At 35.6% G+C, this 27,400-nt stretch overlaps 1 protein-coding gene across 2 annotated transcripts; it reads left to right on the top strand.

Annotated features, from left to right (window-relative positions):
* Positions 1 to 26,733, top strand: CXXC4 (CXXC finger protein 4). 2 transcript variants are annotated; one of them, XM_050791494.1, is made up of 4 exons: positions 2 to 321; positions 441 to 516; positions 2,976 to 4,312; positions 22,822 to 26,733. In XM_050791494.1, the coding sequence occupies exons 3-4, from the start codon at positions 3,233 to 3,235 to the stop codon at positions 22,864 to 22,866; spliced, it is 1,125 nt and encodes a 374-aa protein (XP_050647451.1). In that variant the 5' UTR covers positions 2 to 321; positions 441 to 516; positions 2,976 to 3,232; the 3' UTR covers positions 22,867 to 26,733. The 2 variants fall into 2 exon arrangements, with proteins under 2 accessions (XP_050647452.1, XP_050647451.1); XM_050791495.1 differs by lacking the exon at positions 441 to 516 and having other exon boundaries at positions 1 to 321.
* Positions 26,734 to 27,400: the final 667 nt, after the last annotated feature.

The raw sequence follows: 27,400 nt of genomic DNA on the forward strand, positions 1-27,400 counted from the left end.
CCCCCAGCAACCGCACACTCGCACACACACAAACAGAGAGAGAAGGGGGGAGGGTGAGAGAGAGGGAGAGAGAGAGAGAGGAGAGAGAGAGAGAGAGGAGAGACTCCCCGGCTCCCTCCCTCCCTCGCACACAGCGACTGGAGACGGACGGAGAGCAACGCGCTGGGAGAGGAGAGACCACCGACAACAGCCCCGCGCTCTCACACATACACTCACACTCGACTCTTTCCTCTCCCCCCACCTCCTCCTCCTTCCACCCCCACCACTAACACCATCTCCTCCTCCTTCTCTCTGCAACAAGAAAAAAAAAGCCATTTACAGGTATTTTTTTTTGATCCGCATATTTATTTATCCCCCCTCCCCAACAGTTTGTTTACAAGTATTAAAGTTGTAATTGGGAGCTGCCAAGACACATCTGGATTTGTGTTTCTTTGTGTTAGGGGGTGATGTGCAACTAATTAAAGGCAGACTGGCAGCGTCTGCAAATTCTAAGGCTCCCCAAATAAAAAGAGACTGGTAAGTGATTGTTCTTTCTCTTTCTCTGGCTTTTTTTTCTCTTAAATGTTTGCTGTCCGTTGGGATTGTGAAAGTAGATTATTAATGCTGGACTCCAGCAAGAAAAAGCGTCGCTGTATTAATTTATTAATTAATCTGCACCCGCCCCTCCTCCTGAATGTTAAATATGACCTTTGATCTCTATGTCTCTGGTAGACCAGACATACAATATTAGGCATGTACAGTCACATTGTTTAAAGGCAAAACAGGATCATGAAGTATGCATCTCTAATTTAGCTTTGGCATAGAACTATAGTTATTTGTGTGTGTTTTATTTTATTTTTTAATAAAATCCAAACAATAGCTGTGGCTTAGATACCTTTTTCATGCTCCAGAGATGCATTGATTAAACAATAATGACCTGGATACTGGGCATAATCATTTTCTCCAGTTTCTGGCGGTATTAAACCTTGAGGTAGGAAAGGGGGTGGTGATGGCAATCAGAAAAGCAAGGAAAGCTTGTGTTTGGAAACACCACTCTAAGACTCTAAAAAAGGGACATTAAATTATTTCTTTATTTGGAACAAGGTCAAAAGACTAAAACGTTGAAAATTTTCCCTCCACTCAATGTGATGATATCTAATGCATGGTTGACATAACTAGTTTTTACTGAGTAGCAGTTATTATGGTCTTGCAGTTACAATGTGATTCGCAGAAACTGAAGCTATATGCATATTCTTGCTGTGTCTTCCCCCACCCCTTCCAAGCATCAAGAATATTTAGCCAAGAGCATTTTGGGGGCACCTTTTGTATTGCCCTCAGACCTCAGAAGGGAGCAGTTTTCCCTAATGCGAAACCACAGAGGTGGTTCCTGAGTGATTAGGGACTTGCTGTGATTGAAAGACGCCTGCAAGCTTCTAATCCAGCCTGGGGTGAGGTTCCTTATCTTGATTTACTTTGCCTAATAGGGATTTGTTTACATAAACCCCTCTTTTTAGAGCACCTCATCAGTAGGTCTTGAAGTTTTTGCACTTGGAGTTTGGGCAAAACTGGTTCATTAACCTAATTATAAGCATAATTACTATAATTGATAACCATTTTGAACTCTGAATATTTGAGACTGAGACTATTGGGCCCCCATGTAGAATTCCCTGAACTCTACATTCTAGACCAATCTATGGGCTTCAAAAGATGTCGCAAAAAGATATTCTGGCCAAAAAATCTGGAAACAAAGAAACTGGTTTTTTAGGTGAATATACACTTTATGCTTTTGCTTTACTTCTTAAAAGGTTGTGATGTACTTCTCCCTCTGTAATAAACAACTAAAATACCTCTTCCTAAAGCATAATAATGGCCTGTAAGCAAGGAGATGAATGCAAACACCCAGTTAACATTAAACTTTCCTCTTAAAAAGAGCACAATTTAAAAATAATTTTAATGGTTGTTTTTCTCTGGCAAAGAACACCTTAAGGGCTCCCCCCCCCCCTTTTACTCAATGCAAAAATCAGTGATTGTGAGAGATCCTTTTCAAAAAGTGCCATGCTTTCTTCTTGTCTTGGGAAGAGACAGCAATCTCTATTAGGAATGATTAGGAATATTCTTAAAGAGGCTGCAGGCACTTGGTTTAAAACCTGAGACATTGCTGATACAAATATGTATCTATGTAATTATGTGGCTTATCTTTATTTTCTACCTTAAAAAAAAAAAAAAATCAAGTAGAACATCACCCTCTTACCCCCACCAAGCCCCACCACCAAATGGCTTGTACAATTGAGACCTGTCCTTGGTCCATTGAATTAAGACCCTAACAGAGCCAGCTGTGCTGGGATTCAAACTAATGACCGCAGACACAGAAGGACACCGTGGCAGCTGGTAGTTCTTTTTTCCCTGCCTCTTTAGTTCAGATTGTATGTGGGCAGTCTCTTAGCTCTCAGTTGTATTGTGTTTGCTTACAGTTTATACTCGGATGTATTGTAGACTTTCTCAGTACTTCATTTGCTAATTTCCTGTTCATTTTCCTCATAGGGCCATTGCTGTTTTCTACTTTACAGCATTTGCATGCCCAGGCAGCACTTGTTCACACATTTCATAATGTTTAAATGCCCTCTGCTTCTAGGTAGTATCGCCCTCCCACCCATGATTTGCATGTCTTTAGCACTCCAATTGCCCTTTTCCTTAGGCGTTTGTCACCCCCGTCTTCCCTCTTTCCCTGGGTATCCTGGCTATTAATACATTTTCTCAGGAGGGTTATAAGAATAGGGGGGAGGAGCTGTGGTTTGCTGTGGGGAGGGAGGGAGGGGGGTTGGGAGCGTTGGGGGGATGGGCTGGGGGGGGTCACATCTTGGTGATTCTTATGCAAAGGACCTGATGGAAGAATGTGGGAGCTTTTGCTGTCTGCGGTGGGTTAGTGAGGGAGGTTGTTTATTTATTTTTAATCTTTTTCCTCGTGCAGCTCGTTGGAATGACTTTCTTTATTTTAGTTGTAACAGTTGGAGGATAATGCAAAGGAAGACGCTGCCTGGGAATTCACCGTCTGTGGAAATGAGCCCCAGAGAGGAATAAAGCAGCCCTCACCTTGCTCTCCCCACCCGAACCCACTTTCCCCTCCCGCCTCGGCCCCCACCCCAACACCACCATCACTCCCTTCCCTCCCCCCCACCTTTCCCCCTTTTCCACCCAGGTGTCGGACCAGGCGGTCCCCACTTCCACCCTGCACCCCTTCTTCCCCCCCTGCACCATGAACACCAATGTCTGCGTGGAGCCCGGGCCGAGCCCGGAGGCCCCGGGCTTGCCCAAGGAAAGCCACTTGCCCGAAGGGGCTCTGAACAGCCTTGTGGATTACAACTCGGAAATGGAGCGCTACCGCTCCTTTGCCACCTCCTTCTACAAGACCAACGGGGGCGCCTTCCCACAGGCGGCCAAGATCGCGCGCATCACCACCCCCATCTTCCCCAGCAGCGCCGCCGCCGCCGCGGCCGCCGCGCGCATCGGCATGTCCCCCTGGAACTGCGACAACGCGGCCACCGCCGCCGCCGCCACCGCCATGCTCTGGGGCAGCGGCGGGGGTGGGGGCGGCGGCGGGGGTGGCGGCGGGGGTGGCGGCGGCGGCGGCGGCGGCGGGGGCGGGGGCGGGGGCGGTGGGGGCGGCAGGAAATCCTCCTCCGCCGCCGCCTCCTCCTCCGCCTCCTCCTCCTCGGCGATCCTCCCCGCCGGCGGTGGCGGCGGCGGCGGCGGCGGCGGCGGCGGCGGCGGCAGCAGGACCAGCATGCACCACCGAAACGACTCCCAGAGGCTGGGGAAAGCTGGCTGCCCGCCAGAGCCGTCGTTGCAAATGGCAAATACTAATTTCCTCTCCACCTTATCCCCTGAACACTGCAGACCTTTGGCGGGGGAATGCATGAACAAGCTCAAATGCGGCGCTGCTGAAGCAGAGATAATGAATCTCCCCGAGCGCGTGGGGACTTTTTCCGCTATCCCGGCTTTAGGGGGCATCTCATTACCTCCAGGGGTCATCGTCATGACAGCCCTTCACTCCCCCGCAGCAGCCTCAGCAGCCGTCACAGACAGTGCGTTTCAAATTGCCAATCTGGCAGACTGCCCGCAGAATCATTCCTCCTCCTCCTCGTCCTCCTCAGGGGGAGCTGGCGGAGCCAACCCAGCCAAGAAGAAGAGGAAAAGGTGTGGGGTCTGCGTGCCCTGCAAGAGGCTCATCAACTGTGGCGTTTGCAGCAGTTGCAGGAATCGCAAAACGGGACACCAGATCTGCAAATTTAGAAAATGTGAAGAGCTAAAGAAAAAACCTGGCACTTCACTAGAGGTCAGAGGAGATGATTTCTTGTTTCCCAGTCTCCCCCCTTCCCTCCTCACTCCCTCTCCCCTTCAGGGATTCTTGTCTGGCTTCAAGATGCAGTACCCCTTCTCAGAAGCTTCATTCAGGTGGTAAGAGTTGTAGGTGGTTTGCGAAAGGCTTGGCCTCTCCACCACCCGCCCCAGCTGCACTTCACGTGACACCGCCCTTCTGATAGAGAGAGTGCCCTCCTTTTTATCCCTGGGGGGAAAATAATGTAATTGGTTTGAAGAATCAGAAGTTTCACATTCAGTATGCTCAATGTTTTCCCTTGGTGGTTTAAAATGCCTCCTGCTCCTTATTAAAAAGGGTGGGGCATCTTTGACCAAAGGACTGGACACATCACATCCTATGCAAGTTTACAGGCTAAGTTAGTGGCCCAGTTATAACAGTGAGGACACAGTTTGTGGCACACAAGCCTGTTCTCATTGAAAAAACAATAACAAACCACACAACGGTATTCATTGAAGCTGAAACACCTGGATTCAGAAGGGGATTTCCTACCCCCTTCTAGAATCGTTTTTCTACTCATCAAGGCAGAATGTTTGTTTCCTATTTCATTTTCTGCATATCTGATATTTTTGGAGAAAGTTGAAACTGTGTAGAAAGCGGATTTCCACCTGCAAATTTTAAGGAGATGTGACATAGAATAAAGGGATGCAATTAGTTAATTTCAGGGCAGATGAGAGTGATTTTGTTTAAAAAGTTCTTTTATATAGTTTCAGAATGAATAATTTCTAAAACTCAGTTACAAAAAAAGTATTTCCCTTGGGCTCTGCATTGGACAAAGTAACCATTTTGTGGTTACAAAGTTGGTCTATACACCAAGCACGGTTTTGGTTGATACCTTATATGGTCAATAATAGTTTCTTTTACCTATAGGTCTTTAAAACAGATATTGTACAGACGCTCACTAAAGTAATTGTTAAATTAGGCTATGAATTATGCTACATACAGAGATTGATACGTTGGATACAAATTTTGTATTGTGTCCTGATCAAAACAAAAAAGGGGAAAATGAAAAATCACAGGTAAATGACTTTGATGGTATATTAAGCAAAGAAATGTGGACAAGTAGTTATAGTCTCTTGATAAAATTTACAGGGTAGATAATTAGATGTTCATATATATATATGAGACTGTAGGTGGTGGATTTAGCATTCTGTGCTTTAACATTTTAACATTCTGTGGGGTGAATTGCAGGATGAGAGTGGCTCTCACAAGGTATCTTAGGGGTATCTGTAAATTATTTTAAAAATTGTGAGTACTGCTTAAAGGAGTTTTCTTTATGAACTAGGAAGCAGTCTTTAAAATAATGAAGAGAAGAGTTAAAGATCTTTGGTACAGATTTGAACACAAAGAAGATACAGGGTTTTTTTTAAAAAGTTTAATGGTGTAAATCAAACTAGATAGCACTCTAGGATTCTAAAAATATCAGAATTATGTTGATGCTCACCATTGGGTATGATCAGTTTCATCAAAATATTGCATTTGCATTTATTTTTCTTTATAAGATGCATCAGCTCTTTTTGGAAAGTTTAACTTTACTCCTGGATGGTTTATTGTATTTTCTTTGGCAACTTTCTTTGTGCAAAGAGAATAGCAACTGTAATTCAGGTCCATGTATTTTCTTAGGTGGCAAAAAATAGCTTTTGAATCTTCCTTTCTGGATTAATTTATTGTAACTTCTAAGGACTACGGGAAATTAAAATTCAGTTCATACTGAAATACTCTATTCCCAAATGATAAGGACAACATGGCTTTTATTTTTCCTCCTGAAATGTAGTATCTAGAATTATAAGTTTGGTTCTGCTGTTAGGCCTCATCTTTAGCTAGACTCGTGGCACTACTTGCATCCCAATTTAGGATATGTAGTAACTGAGTAATTCTGAGTTATTTAGTAAATAATGACCCTGGAGGAGTTTGATATGAGTACCAGTAGGTTTTCTGCACAAATTTCTATGCTGGTGTAATTTTTTTTATGTGATGGTTTTCCTACAAGCTTGATGTGATATTTAAATTCTTCAGGCATTTTGAGGACAAAATCCCACAAAATTCCATTTTCTTCTTTTTAAAAATTATCACGCACAAAAATTCTGTTAATCTTCACGAGGTGAGGTATGGATGGAAGAGGAAGCTGGTTTTTTCCTTTGAACTCTCAAGGTGATCTTCTAACTTCAGACCCCTTCTATCAGAGCCTGGGTCGTGTTTCAAGGCTAAGATTATTAGCGAAATACTATTTGGTGAAAATAAATAAAAACTTTAAAAAATTGTGTAAGATTCTATCTAGATCATTAAAAAAGACAGTGCCATCATGACTGCCTTAAACTGCAAATACAGTTATGGTTGTAGGAAACCAGCTGAGCACACGTCAGAGTGACAGGGCTTCCATGACTGAACTAAAGCTGGAAGAGGAATTGCAGGGAGGTGAAAATCCCCTTGCTGACCTGGTTTCTCTCTTAAATTTGGTTCATCCTCATCTGAGAAAATGTTTTAGAGATTGGATGGGTTCCTGGCTGAGGGCAGTGACTTGGGGACTCATTGTGGATATTACCTGTGGGTTCCAGATGTAAGCTCCATAGCTAATATTTGTTGGCTTTGAATTATGGATGCCATTAACATCTGGATCATAATAACATATATTCTTATTTATCACTTCAAGCCTCATGTGCCACTCTTCCCATTGACTTGTTCTCATCCCAAAGACTGGAGATAGTCATTTTTTTTTTTTTTCAGGGTGAGAAAACTGAAATTAAGACAGACTCGCATGGATATGTTGGGACTCTCATCCAGATTTTTTTCAAAGCCTCCTCTCTAGTGTTCCTTTTAAAACTGCCTTCTATTTTTCGGCTTAGTCTCACCTTAAGAGCATCTTATGATGCCCTAGTAATGTGTTTATAAAATCACCCCTTGATCACATTTGATATGATAATGCACACAAAACATTTAGTTTTTCTCTTATACTGTGCACCATGTATTTGCATAACCACTGTTCAGTAAGTCAATTACTCTGTTAAAAAATAGCCACTAATTGTTCAAAGCAGTCCTTACAAATGCTGTCTGCCCCTTGTGTGACAAAAACTGTTTTAAACATTTGTATCCTAAATGAAAAAGATTAAGTTCCTAGATGTTTTAATAAACGTGATCATATAGGAGATCCTTATAAGTTACATGATAACACTTTGTCTCCTGCAAAGATAATCCTTCAGTTTTTATATTTGCAACAGTTACATTTCTGCTACTTCTAACTGTTCCCAATCTGATATGGCTCAAGAGATAAAATTGTCCCATGGGCAACCCCAGCCTCTTAGTCTCTGAACATTGTTCAGGTGACATGATTGATCTCTGTGGGACAGCATTAGAGACCACACAGATCTGGTTTCTCTCCCATTAGTTGATTTATGGAATTACATTAGTAAGCAGTGCCTCAGGAGGTTTCCCTGCCCCCAATCTTGGTTCTCTTTGCGGTAAGTTTCACACTGCCACCGCTGAGTCTTTCCTTGAGCTGGTGAAGAAACTAGAGAGGGCAGGTTGTAGTGAAGACATTGAGAAACTGGAAAGTCAGGAAGAAGGATGGTGCCATTCTTTTTTTCTTTACTTTCTTTTATCTCTTAAAAATCTATCTGCCGAATGTACAGGCCAGCCGTAATTTTTCTACAAGTTAGGTTAAGCTTCTAAGGGGGTTGGTGGAAAAAAATTCGAATACTGTCTCAAACTTGATAACTTACTTCAGAAGAGTGTAATAGGGGAGGAGGGACATGTTGTATATGCTGTTAAGTTCTAAGAGCCCCAACCATAAATGGCAATTGTAAAACTCTGGACAAAGCACCGTCTGTAATGGGTGCAGGAAGGTGGCACCTGCCTCCTGAGGAAATTAACTTGTAGACCAGATGTAAAATAGGTGTGTCACTCAGACTAAGAGCTTTTAGTCAATAATTGAACGTATACATTTCTGAGGTTTGTTGACTTAAAAAAATCTATGGATAAAATGCAAATGTTTTGTGTCTTAAATGGAAACTTGCACCAATTTTTCTTTTATGTCATAATTTTTTTAAAAATGAGTCCTCAATTTTTCATCTCAAGATTAAGAAAATTACCAGTAGAAAAATATTTTTATTTTAGCCCAAAAATGCAAATATATAATTAAGTATGAAAGAGAAAGAGGAATTTTTTCAATAAAATTCAAACAAAATGATAGTATATTAACATTAGAATGTAACATATAAATAATATAGGAAAAAGCACCTCAATTTTGTAAATAATAAAGAAAAAGCTTGGAAAATTTTGTCTTTGACTAAAGCTACAAATGAATTTGTGGCCAAGGCATCAAACCGCAATACAAGTTCAATGAGATTATTTTTCCATCACTGGATTTAATACAAGGGAGTTAAAGTTGTTTTTTATATACTTCAAAATATCATGTTGTACACACAGTAAATACGTGTAATTTTAACTGTCAGTTTAAAAACTTACAAAGCGTACATTTTTAATACTTCCTTATTGAAAACAGTACCCTCACCCATCCAACCATCATGTAAATTCTAAGCCATGTTTTAGATGGCAATTAGGAATAGTAAAATAAAGCAATTAAAATTAATTTGTAAATTATGCCATAAGAATGTTTGAAATTCAACCATCATCAAACAAAATATAAACAAGCAAACACAAGGCACATAAGAGCAAATTAAAAAAAAAAAAAACTTTAGGTTTCCATTTAATCCGAGAAAAATATTTGGATATTTTAAGAATGAAAAGTGTTTCTAGTGATAAAAGAAATACAAGTTGTCTGGCTTTTCAAATTCTTAAATAATAGATTGCTGAAGTATTTCTCTATATTTTGTTTAGTCTCAGTCATCTACTTTTCTGAATTAATAGTTAAGTTTTGCATAGTCAGACTTATAGATTGATAAGTACAGAACAATTTAATAAAATAGCCTGTGAGATTGAAAATTGAAAGGCATGCAAAAAGAACAGGCATTTGATCCATGTTTGCTCCAGTTGGAACATTGTTTAACAGGTTCTAGACTGAAGATCCATGGTGGGGTGGAAACATTGTTGGAATATTCTGGACACAAAGTATCTTTCTGGATACAAAGTAAAACATTATACTATTTGAGTATTTCTCAGGCATAGGTTGAAAGTGTGCTTTTCAGAAAGTTGTCTAAAGTTGTTGGTGCTCTTAGAATTTACTGCTCAACCTCAATTGGACAGATTGTCTGAATATGCAGGAAACATTTCACTTTAATTTGCTCTGAAAAAGCTTGACCTAATGTCCTACTGTTCAATATGAGTGGATATGCTTTAATTTCTCAAATTTATTTTTACTCGCATTATGCAAAATACCAAAAATAAATGCTTGCATTTGTCATATAGAAATATCTAGTTAAAGTCATGAGTTAAATTCAAGATTTATTTGAAGGGCCATGTAAATATACAAATTGGAGAAAGGACTAATTCTTTTATAGTTTCTCTCATATTCCCAGATTAGTTTGTAAGAAAGCAAAAATGAACTGAAAATAAAATCTAAATTTTATTAGTAATGTGACTTTTAGTCACTGATTAACATGTCAGATGACCTTAGGTGGGGAAGCAGGGTGTTCTAGGAAGCATAATGTTTTATAAAAAATTGTTTTCAAGAAAGTATATATTTTTTGTAATCCATGTAAATTTTGAGAATTTTGTGCATGTGTAATTTTGTTCCTTCATTTGTGCTTCAGTGTTTCTGCCCATTTTTAACATACTTTTAAATCTAGCATTTTGCTATTAGTCTTAGGATTTTCAAAATATTGGGGGAGGGGCGTAAGAGTGATTTTATCCTTGAGTCATATCTTGTTCCATCACATGCAAACACCTGTCCTGAAATTGAATTATTCTTTGGGGTAATCGAAAAGCCTCCCTCCATTCAGCATCTTATGTTTTCTGTTGTTTATTGAGTTATGTTGTACCATACTTCAGATGCGACAGCCATTTAATAATGTTGAAGACTTAGCTCTGCAGGGGCTAAAAGGGTCCCAGCAGGCTTGTTAACTTCTACTGTAAAATGTTATGAGAAATATTTTTTCCTCTGTGAAATTTCTGGGCTTTCTCTTAATTTATTTTAATACCATGAGAATCCATAGCTAGGTATGAAATCAAGCCTGCTGAATTTTTTGGCTTCCTCTTTCTTAATCTTTAACCCATTTATTTCCCACTACATTTTTTACTAAAGAGACTGTGGCAAAGCAAGCAATTACTTTTTCAAAGACCTCATATTCAAGATGTATTTCTTTGGTTTATAATAAACGACATAAATTATGTTAAGGAAATAGATGACTAAGCTCCTAGATTTTAATTTCTTTTTATTTAAAATTATATGTGCTCCATGTGACCAGATAGATACAAAATTGTAAAAAGAGCCACTAGTATCAAGTAACTTAACAGTTGAACAATGTTAGGTACATCAGCATAACTTCCCTGAACTTTATTTCCTCATCAATAAGATGAAAGTAATATCAACCTACCTTATAATGTTTTAATATGATATGTAGTTTGATACTGTTGGCAAACTAAAAGATGCTATATAATTTCTCAGTCCAGTTTTAAAACCATCAATAAAAATGGAGAATAAGGCAACCGTATTTATAGATAACAAACCAACAGGTTACTTATAGTTTTCAGACATTAAAGTCCAGATGTCCATTAGTGGTGTGTGGTTTTTGAATATTTGTTTTAATCACGCAGTTGGCAAAGATATGGCTTGAGTTTACTTGGAAAGAGATAAATCTAATTGAACATGTTTTCCTTGTTCCTGTACTTGCATTGTCAAATGTCTTAGGAAACTGAGCATATTATCCAGCGAAGTCAGTCAATGTGGTGAGCCAATTTCAATTATTTAGTGCTCTTTCTCCTTCCTTACCACAGACATATCACCACTATTAATTTTTATATATTTCAATAGATGTGTGTTTATGTTTCACATTACTAACCCAATACTTTTATTTGACTATTATATTTCCAAGACACAGAGATATTCTAAATGTGAATTTGTGAAGTCAAGAGAATTTTTGTAAGAAAGAAATGAATTCCAGTTGGAAAACTTGTGTAAAAAATATTGGAAAGTGAACATATTTAACATATTTGGAAAATTGGAAAATATATACATATAAGTATACATAGGAAATAAAACAGGTAGATAATCATTTTACATAAAAAGTAAAGTAGCTATATGAAGTTTTTCTGTTTGTTTTTGGCTAAAAACAGAATATTTTTTAAAATGAGGACAGTTACTAAGCATTAATAGGAATAGCTGATGTTTTTCTGGGGAAAAATAGTGATAAGCCCTAAAAGATTTGTAATGCTGACCAAGAAAGATGAGAAACAAAGGAGAAAGGAATATTTAAGCCAGAATCCAATGCAGTGTATAGAAAGAACTTTGACAAGATGGAATTATGGATTTATGCTTTGCTTCAGCTGTTATAAAAGTTTTTTCAGATGATAGAAAATATTTTTTAAAAAGATATATTTTTTTAATGACGACCCAATACTTTTGGTATGAGAGTCAGCTGAGGCTTGAGTGGAGTGGCAGATGAGTTAGAGATAAGGAAAAACAGATTGTGTTATAGCTGATGTTATTATTTTTACTTATGCATTTGAAACATTTGGTAGAATAATTCCAAAGTGTAACTAAAAGAGAATACTTCCAAGATGGGTGGAAAATGGTATCCCATTTGTGTCTCTTCTGCATTAAAATTCATATTTTAGAAAACATTCTTGAGAAAGTAAAGTGTCAGACTATGGGAAAGACGGTGCTGAAAGTGCTGTTTCTTGCCCAAAGACTAAAAGACAAAAGTCAAAAAACCCACACCAAACCACAACTGGATTATTGGTAATACTATAATGACAGGGATCAAGAAGGATGAGAAGCGAAAGGGATATATGTTTGTAGATTAGGAAAAATTATGGACATTTCTATTTCAGCAAATCTGGCAAATGCCAGAGAAGATATATTTTCTCCAAAATTTAGAGAATGAGACAAGATTAAATACATTTTTAAGTGAATAGAAGACCATATGAATTTAATCATTTGGAAATGGCAAGAACTAGTGTGGGTGAATCGGGGTAGAAAAATAACTATGCTTGGGAATAACTTCTCTATTGGCAATGCTTTTTTTAAAAAAAGTAGGATAAATTAGAGAAGTGATTATCTTAATGGAGTGAAGATAAGAAAAAAAGGATAAAATTAACAGTCATATGTAGATGTATAAGAAGTGAAAAGTTGTGGAGTCTTCCATTAAACATGAAATATTTTGTATGCTCTACCTTTAGTCCATGAAAAACAAGAGAGAGAATATTGGCTTGTTTCCATCATAGGAAAAATACATTAGCTCTTCTTTGTAATGCTGCTATATGTAGAGTTAAATTCATCATGAAGTGGAGTGGTTTTAGATTTTCCTCATGTGATTCTTTTCACATGAATTCATTTTTCTATAGTATGGAGGTGTGTTTATCAAACTGCTGGTGACAGTATGTTGGTGGTCCATGAAACCAATGTTTTAACTTACCATCATGATTTTTTAGAAAGTAGATTAGAATAGAATGGAGCAGAAAATGTATGAGCTTATCACATGTAGTAATAGCAAGTACTGTTCAACTTCTGTTTCAGTTATGTACACTTAAAGAAATGTATGTGTGTCTATGTGCTGAGTTGCTATGTAAAATGTATTTATAACTTTTGGTTGCAGTCAAGTTTGAAAAACACTAATCTAGCAACAGCAGCATCACTATTGAACAAGTCTGTAGAAGGAAAGAAATCATATTTGAACAATGTTAACAAGATACAGAGTAAAATTGAAATGTTTCTACAAATAGTGTACTTTTACTTATTCCAGGCAGGTCTATAACTATGCTGCCTATTCGTGAATATATGGTATTAATTAGCACATAGTAAACCCTTGATAAATTCAATTCAATTTAACAAATGTTTAGGTGGAACTGTTATCTTCCAAGACTTTAGTTCCATGTATACATATGTGTATACCAATATATATGTACATGCATATATACACACATACACACATCCTGGTTTCAAGAACCTTAAATGTTCTTTATTCCTGCTCTGTTTACAATACGCATGTAATTCTCTAGCTCTAGGTCTTAGTCCTTAGTCCATATATGTGTGTATATATATATATGAAACTATATATATGTATATATATTTTTTTTCCTTGAGACAGGGTCTTGGTCTGTTGCCCAGTCTGGAGTGCAGTGGCATGATCTCAGCTCACTGCAACTTCTACTTCCTGGGTTCTAGCTATTCTCATGCCTCAGCCTCCTGAGCAGCTGGGATTACAGGCGTGCACCATGATGCCTGGCTAATTTTTGTATTTTTTTAGTAGAGATGGGGTTTCACCATGTTGGTCAGGCTGGTCTTGAACTCCTGACCTCATGCAATCCACCCACCCCAGCCTCCCACAGTGCTGGGATTATAGGCATGAGCCACCACACCCGGCCTCCCTATTTATATTTTAAATTTTCAGTCCAAGAAATGGACAAATGGCCACATTTAAACTAACATTGAAATTTTAGAAAATTCTGTAAGCAATCTCACACCTATTTAAAAGCCTTAGAATTCCTTGACTCATCCTTGGTTTAGTTCTCCACATCTAGATAAGTAACACAGACTAATATGATCTCTGCCTTGCTACCTCATGTGATTCTGTAGTATTATATTTTCTGTTTTATTTCAAGGCATATTTTACAGAGTGCTGGAAAACTTTGTTTTACCTGAATAAGAGAAAAGATTATATTGGAAGAGAGAAAGAAGGGAAGGAAGGAGGGAGGGAAGGAAGGAAGGAAGGAAGGAAGGAAGGAAGGAAGGAAGGAAGGAAGGAAGGAAGGAAGGAAGGGAGGGAGGGAGGGAGGGAGGAAGGGAGGGAGGGAGGGAGGGATAGAGGGAAGATAAAAGCAAGGAAGAGAGGAAGGAAATACAGGAAGGTTACAGGATTGCTGCTATTTAAGGGAAATCAGAAAGGGGCATATTGGCAAAAAGAAATGGCATACTTAAGGTCATCTTGAGTCTGGTTTAAATAAGAAATGAGAAGCAATAGTTAATGTCTCAGAATTTATGGAAAGGTGTCATGGGTCTGGGTTTAGATCCACTAGAACCACTAAGCATTGTTTTTTTGTTTTGTTTTGTTTGTTTGTTTTTGGTTTTGGTTTTTCATTTACCATGATGGAAAATCTAGTTTCAGGAAAACTAAGTATGTTTTCAGGATTTTTAAAAAATATTTTTAAAAGTAATTTTCAAGTCTGCAATCTGCAATTAGAAACGTAGAAAGGCCAAGATGGGAAAATGAGCGCTTGAAACTAATGACAGTGTTTAGGGAGCTCGAGGCTATCCAACTCCTATAATAAACTGATAGTACAAAATATCAGTGTACTTTTTAAGTAATCATAAGGAGAATTTCTAAGAAAATACAGAATCCTGTATATAAAAAAGGCTACCGAAGAATGATGATGTGAACGATATCAATCACTACATCTTATAAATCCTATGGTGAAAAATTAAATGTATTAATTTCCTTTGTTAGTTATTCTGAATGTGGCTATGTTCTACATAGATTTATATACTCTGGATGGAGCACATGATACTTACAGAAAAAGAGGTAGTTCATGAAAACTTCCTGAGGATAAATTAGAATCTAAATACTTGAGAATTTGTTTCAGCATAAGAGCAAATGCCTACCATGATGTTATGGTAGTGGAAAATGCTTAATAGTATTTATCTTCATGATGAGATAGATGTACCAAAGTATATTTCTAAACAGTTAAGAAACATGTAAAGACTTGATAAAAATTAAATTATTATTGACCGTATATTTTTCAATTTTATTATTTTAAAAGATAATTAACAGAAAAGACAGAAAGTCAAAGTCAGAGTGATTGTGAATTTGAGCATTCCATATGATGGCAATTGAAAGGAAGGAATAAAGGGAGGGAGGGAAAGTGGGAGGGAAGGAAGGAAGGAAGGAAGGAAGGAAGGAAGGAAGGAAGGAAGGAAGGAAGGAAGGAAGGAAGGGAGGGAGGGAGGGAGGGAGGGAGGGAGGGAGGGAGGGAGGAAGGAGAAAAGGAGAGAGGGAGGGACAACAAAAGCTACATGTTATTCTTAGAACTATGGTTTTAATCAAAGTAAATTATTTTGGTGATAGCATCTAGTTGACAGAAATATTTAGAATTAATGTTTTCTAAATTCCTTTCAGTAGTTCATAAACGTAAAACATGCTGTGAATTTTAGGCGGAGTCTGTCCCAGTGGTTGTATGGTTCATAACAGATTCTGAGTCACATGAAGTTCAGTGACTACATCCAAAATGCTACTTGACTTAGCCTAACAGGAAATTTTCTATTAAACTTATTTTCGCTTTTATGTAATTAAGAAATAAATATTTCTCAGATCTCAGAACTGTAATAATAAAAGAGATACACCATATTGATTTGCTTATGGAGGTTAAGTGTAACTACTTTATTTTCATATAAATTAGAGGGTGTCCAAATCATAGCTTTGATAGTCAGGTTAAACATTGCCTCCGAAGATAAAGTGACTTCTCATTTTCTAGTATTTTATATGAATATTTACACTGACTGCTTTAAAATTAACCAGATCTTCAAAAGTGTCCAACCACTTGGTCTGGAAAAGACTACTCATTGTTTTTCAATGGCTAATTCACAGTGAACTCACCTAATGCTATATTGCTGCATTCAACAGGAATTACTTGAGAAGAAGTTGAATTGTTGAACTTTTATACACACATATATATTCATATATATGCACACATATTTATTTAGAGTCTATAACCACATATATTTATTCATATGTATACATGCAAATGAAATATGAACATAGGAATATATATAAATATTTTCAACCATTCTTGAAGGTATAGTATTGATTTTATTAACCTAATTTTTACTTTATAAATCTTAATGTTACTTCTAATTTTCTTTCACATTCTCTCTTACACATAAGGTTAAATATATAAAATTGTTTTGATAAATACCTTTTAAATTTGTGAATTATTGAAGGATTTTCCTCTTTCTGTTTACCATGGTACCACCATGCTATGTTTTATTTTTATATGGGTGAGAACATTTTAACCACTAAAGTACCCATTTATAATACACTAAATTTACTTATTTGTTAGAATGATGTGGTTTGAAGTATTTTTACCAAATTTAACTGAAATAGAATTATACACACATAGTATTATCAAGAGACTTGCTTAACTAGTTACATTAGATCTATGGCCAAAATTGGGTATATTTTTTGGTCACTTCTGGACCAGTGTGAATCGTGGTGTTAATCTGTCTATCATTTTACCTCCCACCAACCCACTCCCACCCTGTACACACATTCTCCTTTAGACATCTGTTTTCATGACAAGCTTTATCACCATATGGACTTGACTTAGTGCCTTTACAACATAATACATAAAGTCCTCTTTCCATTTTCAAAAGTTAGCTAGGTTTACCTCCTAAACTCACACTGTCACAGTCTAAAATCATGTTATCACAGTGGTGATGGTGACTGTGGTGGTTGCAGTGTAGGAGTGCAAGGCAAAGAGAGCAACAGGAGTAACAGCCAAGGGAGAATCAATTATCAATGAAAAGGCCATCTCTAGTTCTCCATCATTAATTGGAGAAATCTTGGTCACAAATGGCAATTTGGAAACCAAAATATGGAATGTTTCCTATAATAATATTTAAAGCCTCCAAAAGTTATGTCATAAAAATTATCTAGTTATTTGGTACTTCCCCCTTTTTAAATAGGGGTCTAATATTCCAGTTAGTGGATGATGTTGAAAGTTGTTTTTAGTTTATATTTGGGTAATGACCAAAATAAGGTGTGATTATACCAAAGACATACAATTATGTAATAAATGAATCTGGATTATGGGAAAAATTAATCTGCTATACATTAAATACATAATATGATTTATTATAACACAGAAGAAAAAAGTGAGGTATAATTTAAAAAATGGAAACAGTATATACTTACATTACTCCAAATATTAAATTTAGATATTATTAATAAAATCTTGTCTTGTTTATAATAGTAGTAAATTATTGGACTGTGTGATTATCATTAATGGTTCTCTTATATTATTAGCCTATACTTTACCAGTGTTTTCTAATAACTCTATTTTAGTTACTAGACTATGATTTCTAAAATTTATCACTTACAAATGGAATATAGAAACATCTTTCTGCTAAAAACTTGTTGGGGAGGTGTTCACCTTTGCTTGGTATTATTTTATATCATAATTACTAATTATTCAAAGATTCATATTACTATGCATTAACTTGTGTCAGTCTGATTGTTCATATTCACAATACTGTATATGTAATACAACTTTCCATTTCTCCAAGTAGATTTTGAAATTTTGTCAGTAACATAATCAAGAACCTGTATAACAATGTTTTAACATTCTTCATGAATCAAATCAGAAAAAAAAGGTAGTTTTTTTCACCATAAGGAACCTTCTTGCATTTGTTCATCCAGAAATTTCTGAAGTTTGAAAGTTTTATATATAGCCACAAATGAAATCTATATAATTGAATAACTAAAGGCAAACAATGGGGTCCATTATTATGTTTTGTCATATTTATTTGCATACTTTCTACTGCAGAATTTCAGTGATTCATTAAGGTCTTTGCATTCTAGCGTGAAATGATAGACTTGAATACAGTGAAGGTTTCCAGTAGCAAGGCCTCAGATGCCCAGGAGTCTAAGAAGCTTATAGTGGGCCTCCTCATAGTGAAAACAGTATTTCAAAAGGTTATACAATAGGTGGTGTTGGCTAACTACAGCCTAAAATAACCCTAAGTTTGGTTGGGATAAAAGCATGCTTCACGATTATATGGGAATCATAAAATGATTTCATGACTTTTGTTTCTTTAATAAGAAATGGGAAAACAGGAAATTATTTTTGATTAGTATAGAAATAATGGTATCCCCAAATAGTGACCTCCAGTTGGAAATCATGAGAGCCGTCTTGTTCCACAGTAGAATTTTGAAGGCCTAGGTGAGTCACTGAAATTTTTGATTTGAAAGTATATGAATAAATATTGGAAAGATAGGTTTAACTCTAGTTCTAGACATTTCTAGGGTCATAATCATGATCTCAATTTAAAATTGTATGTAAGGTGAATTTCAGCATCAAAAGTTATCATTAATTTCCTTTTTGAAATCTCAGGTCTAATATTGTTAAAAGTTTTAAGTGCAATTTTGTAAATATTGCTACATTTTACACACTGTACCTAGATATGAATGGCCAATCCACATATCCTCATATGTACAGAGTTAGAGATACCCCATTTTCAGCTTTTAGGAGCTGATGTTTTATTAGACTTGACATATTTATAACAAGAATATGTAGATGCATTCTTCACCTGATGATACCACTTTCCATGTGACTTCTTCACAGGTATGAAAAGAGAAACATGCTAAAATCCTTAAGGTGAAAGCCTTTCGTATTCTTTATTATTTTAGGTTGTTTAATTATTTCTTCACTGCTGATTTAATGAAAATCAAACTGAAATATATATCTTCCAGGAACATTATTAATTTTTAAATTTATTTTTAAAAGTAAATATAAAATGTACTTGGACTTGGATTTTATCATTCTTTTATTCAAGGAAATTCCCTTATTTTTCATGTAATTTAGGGAGAAACCGAAGACTCCTTTAGACTTGAGGGTAGTGTTGTACCTGGCCTGTGTAGGGATGAGTTCTGTGGAACACTGTGCTTTACAGCAGTACCAGAAAGAGAGCTGGGGCTGCAGGTTTCTCCACAGGCCTCCTGGGAGCAAGATGGCTGTGTGTCAGTGTTTTCACCTGCATGAACAGTGAAGGCTGCCTTAAACAATGCTGATCAACTCAATTCTATTCTTTACCTCCCCACCCCCTTCTCTTCAGGGGAATCTGGCTTTCCTGTCACTCAGGATAAAGATCCCCTGCAAGCAACACTGAGATCCAGAAAGTCACTGTAATCTCATCAAGAGTGTGAATCCCTAGCTGGGACTTTGAATTTATATAATCAAAAGGTAGCTAGCTGGTCAGGGTATTTAATCTCCCACATTGGTGTGCTGAGCCCCTGCACCATTTAAAAACAAGTCTTCTTACAAGGATAACCTCATTAGTTGACAGATGAAAAAATACGTGTCCTCAAATTAGTATAAACTTAGTTAGACACCTATAGTTTTAACTCCACATTTTATCTATGAAAACATTGTTGCTTCACCCAGCTTGGCTGAAACAAACTCATGCTTCACCCAGCTTGGCTGAAACAAACTCAATCAGTCCTAAAGTACATTTCCATTGTTCCTGATGAAAAGTGGGCAGGAGATTAAATATACATCTGTTTTGGGTAGACTACAGGCCCCTAAAGAGTTTTGACACTTAAAATCCTGAAATACAACTGTTAGTTACAGAAACCTTACTACAAATTTCTGGTGTGTGCCTTGATTATTTTCTAATTACTGCACCAGTAGTTTTCCTAATTTTTCTCACATATTTTATTTGGTGATTTCCCAACTAATCATTTTTAGGCTTCTTGACCTCAAGGATCTTAACATAAGGAAGAAATAATTTTTAAAAGAGGCTTCCCTGCTTACCTTCTCACTTCTCCTGCAATAAACTGTCCATATTCTTACATCTGGGGATGCATACTGGTCTCAATGTATGCATAGTAATATCACGATGCACAGTAATATCAAGTAAGTGTAGAAAACCTTTGCTCTGCTTTTCTCGTGTTTGCATTGTTTAATTAATTTTTACTGCTAACAGGTATTGAGAAATGATTATCTTTTTTTCCCACAACAATGACCTTTGACCCTAAGTGGCATTTGATGAGCTTGCTTTTTCTAAATGTTGCAAATAAAATTGAATAACTGAAAGGGGCACAGGAGGAGCAAGAATTGGAAAAGAGATTTAAAAGTATATCTAAGACATAAGGACTTCATCTCATTTAAAAAATGTACTCCATATATTTTTGCTGTTTATCTTCGTAAACATATATGTTTATCAAGATACAAGATTACATAAGTATATATTTATAATCTTGTTTCCAGTTGGCATCTGAGAGTAAGTTGGCATCTCTGTGTCATACATATACACATAAATGTGAATATATATGAATATATATGCACATGTTTATTTTTCATATGTGAATCTGTAACCATAGATCTATAATTGCATGAATATGCTTGGATCTAACTTATCTCGTTAGAAATGACTACATTTATATAAGTGTGCATACTTATATAAAATTTATTCTTAGTTGGCATCAGCCAGTGAGTTAGCATCTGGTATAAACTTTTAAGTTTTCATTTATTGCTTTTGTGTGTGTATAAGGCATGAATATTAGAATGGGAATGTTCTTTCTTATTACTTCATATAGCTTCCTAATAATGATTAAATTAATGTAATCAAAGCATATAATTATTAACTTTATTCAAAAGTTAACTTTAGAGAGTAGTGAAGAGGTTTTTCTTACCAACTAAATCAAATGATAGAGATTCAGGTATGCATACTGAGCTGGAAAAGAGAAAACCGATGAAACCATCAGGAGTAAGGCATAACATATTAATAAGATCAGTACAATTTCCATGGGAATAGTGAACTTTTTTGTTTTTGCTTTTAGGAAACTCTGCTCGGGTAGATTTGTTCTGTATACGTATATGCAAACTTGGAGTAGGTAGATAGTCATTTGTCAATGATTTGTTCTTAATACAGTCATTTTGAAATTTATTGTGTTTGTTGTTAGGACAGTCTTTTTAACACTTATTTTAGTACAGATAGTGAAAAGCAGGTTTGCTTTCCAAAATATTTTATTGATTTCTAATTGACATCCTAATCAATACTTTTATTACTAGATGACATAATTACAATAGGACAATGTCAACCAAATAACATGTGTGAGAAAGTAAATAAAAGCTAACCTCAATTATTAGAGGGTTTTTAGTAGAATTTTGTATTTATTTTCTGAAATCCAAAAGTCAAGTGCTATTAACAATGTTTTAAGATGCATTACAAGAAATGTGTGTATATGTATGTGTTCATGTGTTTTTGTTTACCTAGTAAATATATTGGCACTTACATTCAGCACATCAATTTATATACTTATTTATCCTTAGCAGCCATTTTACGATTTATACAAGCTTGTTGGGCTGGTCTAAGGAATAAAATCAACTTTCTTTTACAGGAGAATGTATTCTTAGCTTGTTGTTTCTTGAATATCTTCACTGTATATTCATGTGATTGTTTTATGTATACCATTAGAATACATTTTAAAGAAGGATATGGCATGAGGAATTATTGGATGTTAATGTACATAGAAAATTCAAGCTTAATTACCATTTACCTCACAAGAAAACCTCGTAGTAACTATAAGCTTTTTGTTAGGAGGATTGTTTATACTTTGGTGCTAGCTTGATACTTCTTTGGAGAAACCATTTATAGTATGTTTACAATTCAATAGGGTGGTTATTCTTCATTGAATATCATTGGTTAGTAATCAATGTGCTTTTTATATATATTAATTTGTTGAAAATAGAAACTCACTTTGAAACAGTGATATGTTTTATCAGTATAGTTCTCATTTGACTATAAAATGTGTTTAGAATTTAATAATTGATAAGTATTGCAGGTAATATTGATATTTGTTAGTATTCTGTCATTTAAGAAAATCTTCAGAATAAATTACTTAACTGAATTTTGAACATCAGCTTTACATAATTGGATATGTATGTATATATTGTGATTTTTGTACATAAAACAGTGGCCTAAATTTCAGTTTCAGTTTTCGGTTGCATTTTTGTTAGGGTGGTTAGAAGCACAGTAATTTAATCATAGTCATTTTAACTGCATAGAATGCTTACATGTCTCACTCATGTTTAAGACCATGTGCATAGCTGATTGTGTCTTTAGAAATACAAAAATACAAAATATATAGCTATCATTAGAAATGACTAATGTAGAAAGCTAACTAGCAAAAGTGAATCCTTTCATTTTTCATGATGTGATTGTGCCTTCTGTGTGCATGTTATCGTGACAGTAAGATGATCCACTCAAAATGATGTAGGCATTCTGCAAGGCAGATAAAGATTTTAAGTACCTGTGCTGACTGGTCTTCCTAATATTGGTTAAGAGGTTGAACTTTCCCTTTATTCTGCTTCCTATGTGTGTTTCAGGCTACATTTCCTATATTTTTAAACCAATGTGTTTTAATCAGTATATTCAGCAAGTTAGCATTAAATTCAATATTCTAATTATTGTCATGTTATAAGATTGAGCATTTCTTCTTTTTATTAAATGTTGAAATATACAAGTCATTATGTTGTATATTGGTAGCTAAAAATATTGTTGAAGTGTAAAGGAGAAAAATCTAATTTTATATTGGCATAGAAAGAAAGCTTAACTTGTTTTCTTGCTCTTTTTTTTATAGAGAACACCTGTTCCCAGCGCTGAAGCATTCCGATGGTTCTTTTAAAGCAGTAGTATATCTTATTTTCAAGGCATTTGGAAATGAAGGGCAAACTAATGTCTTGTTTTAAGAAACTGCTTAGTCCACCACTGAAGAAAATATCCAGAAATTATTTTCACTTTACATATAGGGGTTTCTTCAAAAAAAAAAAAAAAAAAAGAAAAGAAAAAAAAAAGGAAAAGAAAAAAAAGACATAAAAATAATGTGGGAGCTTGGAGAATTGGCCAGTCTATTTACTTTCAATACCCTGATTCTTTCTTTGATGTAATTTAGCTATAGTAGTGAAGTTGTTGTCTATTTTGAAAGTGGCTGTAAAAAATAAGTTTGGGTAAACCCCTGCTGTAAAATCATGTATCTTTGCAAAGTACATATCTATACTTCATTTTCAAATATATGTGTTTCAGTACTGTAAACTGTACAGATAGCAGCTTGTATTTTGTGTGTTTAGACACAAGGAGACAATCATGTCTGAGCATCTATGGAGATTAACAGTTTGTACACAACAGTATGGTTCTGCAAGTTAAATCTGGAGCAATAAATTTTAGCTTTAACTATTTTTTGCCAGTGGTTTAGAAGCAGCAACAGCACTGGCACCATTTTGCCATGCATCTTTCCATAGAGACTTGATGCCAAGTTTTACAAGACTAAAAGATGATGATGCATCCACCAGTTACCTTCAGTTTTATTGTTATAAGAGGGGAAGATGTTATGAAAGTTTCAATTAATCTTTTGAGCACTATATTAGAGTAGTGGTTATGCACTTGCATTGCTTACAAACGAGCTGTACAGAAGGGTATACCTCCCAAATACTTAGTGTAGTTGACTTGTCCTGGGTTGCACTGTAAGGCGGAGTACTCAGAGTAGTTGGAAAATGCAGAATCAGTTGTATAATTTTTTTTTTTTATAAAAACAGTGTTTTTTAGGCTAAAGAATAAAGTATCATATCTTAGGAGGGGGAAATTTATAACTGACTTTTTTTCCCCAGCCCAACATGGGCTGTATACGTTTTATTGTTTCTTAATTGTTTTCTTATTTTTTCTGTAGGAAAAAAATCTTAATAAAAACTACCCCAATGTTTTCATTTCATGTATGATATTAAATGGGTAGTTTTAACACTTGAATATGTTGAAGGCTTCTGCCTTGAGGCAGGACTTGATATATTTTTAATTTACAAAGAATTAAACATATTCATAAAAGTGAGGCATTTTATCTCTTTTTATTTTCTTTTCTCATAGCCACCCAGTTGGACTAGTGGTCTTCCCCTAGTCCCTCAGTAAAATGCTCCATTGCTGCCATTTCCATTCTTGTCACTTGACGCTTTCATCCTGAGAAGACAGGGCTGCAGTCTGTGGAATTTCATAAATGCAAGACATACTCCTCCCCCTACAATCTACACACAAAGGATCTAATGCTTCATAGAACCTGTGCTACCTTTTCATGTAGGAGTTGGTTTTCTTATCACAGTCAGGGTTCTTAAGACCATCCCATCAGGACAAATATTTACATTTCATTTTATTTTTGTTTGTCTCAATTATAAAGACTATTTTCAGTTTCAGGAGTAGAACAGGGTTAAGCAAAAATATGTAGAGTATAAAAGTTGCCTACTGCAACTTTTTGTTCTTTGTCTGCTAGCCAGTTGATTTAACCCACTACATCCATTAGCTTGCTGAAAAATGTTAGCAAAGTAAATCATGCGAAGAAAGATATTTGAGAAGAGAATGGGTATGGTACAATGAAAGAGGCTGTAAAGATTAGGTAAGACTAGTAAGTGAATATTTTTAAAAATTTAGTTGTAGATTTGAATGGGATATGATAGGACAGAAAAGATTTTTTAAAAAGCAGAAAGAGTGTTTCATGGTGAAAGTACTGGGGGAGGGTGGACAAAGCATGCACACATGCCAATTTGAAAATCAAGTGTGACTTACCTCACGTAGAGTATGAATACATGGTCCACAGTTATGGTCAACAAGCATTTTCAAGAAAAACTCATGATGTGTTACACCCATCCATGTTTAGAGACAAGAATTAACTGATTACAAGCTAAAATGTGCTATATACTGTATTAATTTTGAGATAGCTTTCTACTTGATGTATATTTCTTTCAGGGTTTCAATCTAGTTAGAATTTCAGCTTCTGCTGTGGGACCAATGAGAGCTGTATGAGGTTTTTTTTTTTCTTTTTCCATTAGTTTATTTTATTTTTCTTTGTTTTTTGTTTACCAATTTGCTAATTAATTACAAGTAAGTGAAAACTTACTTTCACACTTGAATAAGCTTGCCTTGCTCTTTGGAAAATGATGATTGTTATTAATGAAGTGAAACAAACTTCTAGTCAGGCTATATTAGGCATACAATAACATAAAGATCTCATAGCAGTATACTGAGAGTCTAAAATACATTCTAGTATTGCATGTCTTGGTGTTCTTTTGTTTGTTTGCTTTTTAAAGGAACTAATGAATCTGTATATTGTAAACTGTGGTGTTTTACATGTCAATTCATTTTTTAATGAAAGAAAATTTGTTGATTACTTAAATGAGAAAGTTTAGCGTTTCATTCATTCTCTTATGTTTTTTATTCTTGATATTGTTCTTTTATACCACCCACTTTTTAATGTTTTTGGTTAAACTCCATTTATATAATGTAGGGTGCATATAAAGTTCTCATTGGTGATGTTGAAGAAAGAGATGACTCTTCTGGCCTTTCTCTAGTTTTCTTTTTCATATGTCCATGTACTGAGAACTTGTAAAGCTTATCATTATAAACCTAAGGCAGTGATTTGAAGGTTTACATTTTTCATGATTTTAAAATACCAATGAAATGTAACTTTTAAAAATTCCTCGCTGTATGCTTTATATTCACTGTCAAGAAAATTCAGAATGTAGATTGTGTGGACAACTATACACAACTTAATAATTATATATCAGATAAACTGAATAAAAAACTTTGTAAGAGTGGTTTACGCACACAGGATCTTGTCCTCCGTAGGCGTGGATAGAGAGATGCCATAATCTGCCAGCATTTGGGGAGAGCATGGTAAATACTTGAGGCATTGATACATAGTGCAGTGAGCCAATTTCCTTTTCAATTGTCACTCAGCACCGTAACATCACGAAGAACATCATTAATGCAAACCTCTCACTAGGCCTTCAGACCAAAGTGGCTTTCCAATGGACTCTGCCTGTCTGTCTACAAGTGGAGTCAGATTCAAAGTAGAAATGTTTCCATCCTTGGGAGAGAAAATAGGAAGTCTTCCCCCACTGTAGGAGTATGTAAAGATGTCTCCTGGTTGCTTAATTCCCAACACTCAATTTCCTTCTTCTAAACACATTTATAGGGAGCGAGGGATGGTGGGCTTATTATGAATTAATATTAAGCAATCACTAAAAGAAAGGAATGTTCTGTTCCTTTCAATCAGAAACCCTGATATGTAAGTTGTGCAATTAATGCTAAAGCATATAAAGTCTTTAAGCTGATAAGTATCTGTAATCAAATAATGAAAAAAGGAAAGCCATTAAATGAACACAGTATTCAGGGTCAAATATGTTCAGCAAAAAGCCGTAGTGGGTCTTTGATCATGGTTAGATTCACAGTGATATCAAACAGTTGGTTCTCATGTAACAGCTAAATGTTTCAGATTTTTTTTTATTAAATTTGGCATTTCACACTGAGATCTGTATTCCTAGTGAATAAAAGACAGCTACTATATTAGGAGGGATTCCATTTTCACAATTGCAAAACAGATATTTCAGGAACATGGGCCACAAAATGTACTCCTTTCACAGTGTTCTCCTCTTCTGAACTGTGCAGTTATCTATTAAATTTTCTAATAGATATTTGTGTAAGGTGTATGTATGCTTGTGCAATTATTTAAAAAGCGGTTTTGGAAAACAGTGTATTTATTAAAGAAAATTACTTATGGGGCATGTACAAAACTGTAAAAAAAAAAAAAAAAAAAAAAGTAGAAAAAAATCACATTCAATTTGCCCAGTAAAGTTGTTTTTGTGAAATTTCTGTGTTGTTGAATAAAGGACTTTAGTATTCAAAATATCTCTATTTTTCCATGATAAATTTTCATTTGTGGGATTTTAAGCAATGAGCATATGATCATAAAAATTTAATTTTGTTTATGATAAAAAAGTTTATAATCCTACACTTGCCCTTATGTCAGTAGAATGAGTGCTTTGTATAAGTCTTTCATAAAATACTCCAGGGATTTTTCTTTTTATTTCTCTTTATATATTTTTTTCTCATATACTGAAAGAAAAGAAAAAAGAACATGATTCCTTATCCTAGTTTCTAGAGAATATATTTTTGTTGAAAACTCAAAACGTGTAAATAGAGGAAGAACTGAATGCACCCAAACATTTCTCCTTCCTTCTGCATCAGAAGTGTGTTGGGAGAAAACATCTCAGGCATTTTTTTTTTTTTTAAATACCATGAATGCAGTCTTGGTGATGCTACTTGAAAGCATTAATGTGCATGAAGAAATATGAAACACTGGAATTCTGTCTTCAGCCACTCTCAGCAATACTCTGAGATGA

The sequence above is a fragment of the Macaca thibetana genome, chromosome 5 (genome assembly GCF_024542745.1).
Source record: "Macaca thibetana thibetana isolate TM-01 chromosome 5, ASM2454274v1, whole genome shotgun sequence".
Classification (NCBI taxonomy): Eukaryota; Metazoa; Chordata; class Mammalia; order Primates; family Cercopithecidae; genus Macaca; species Macaca thibetana.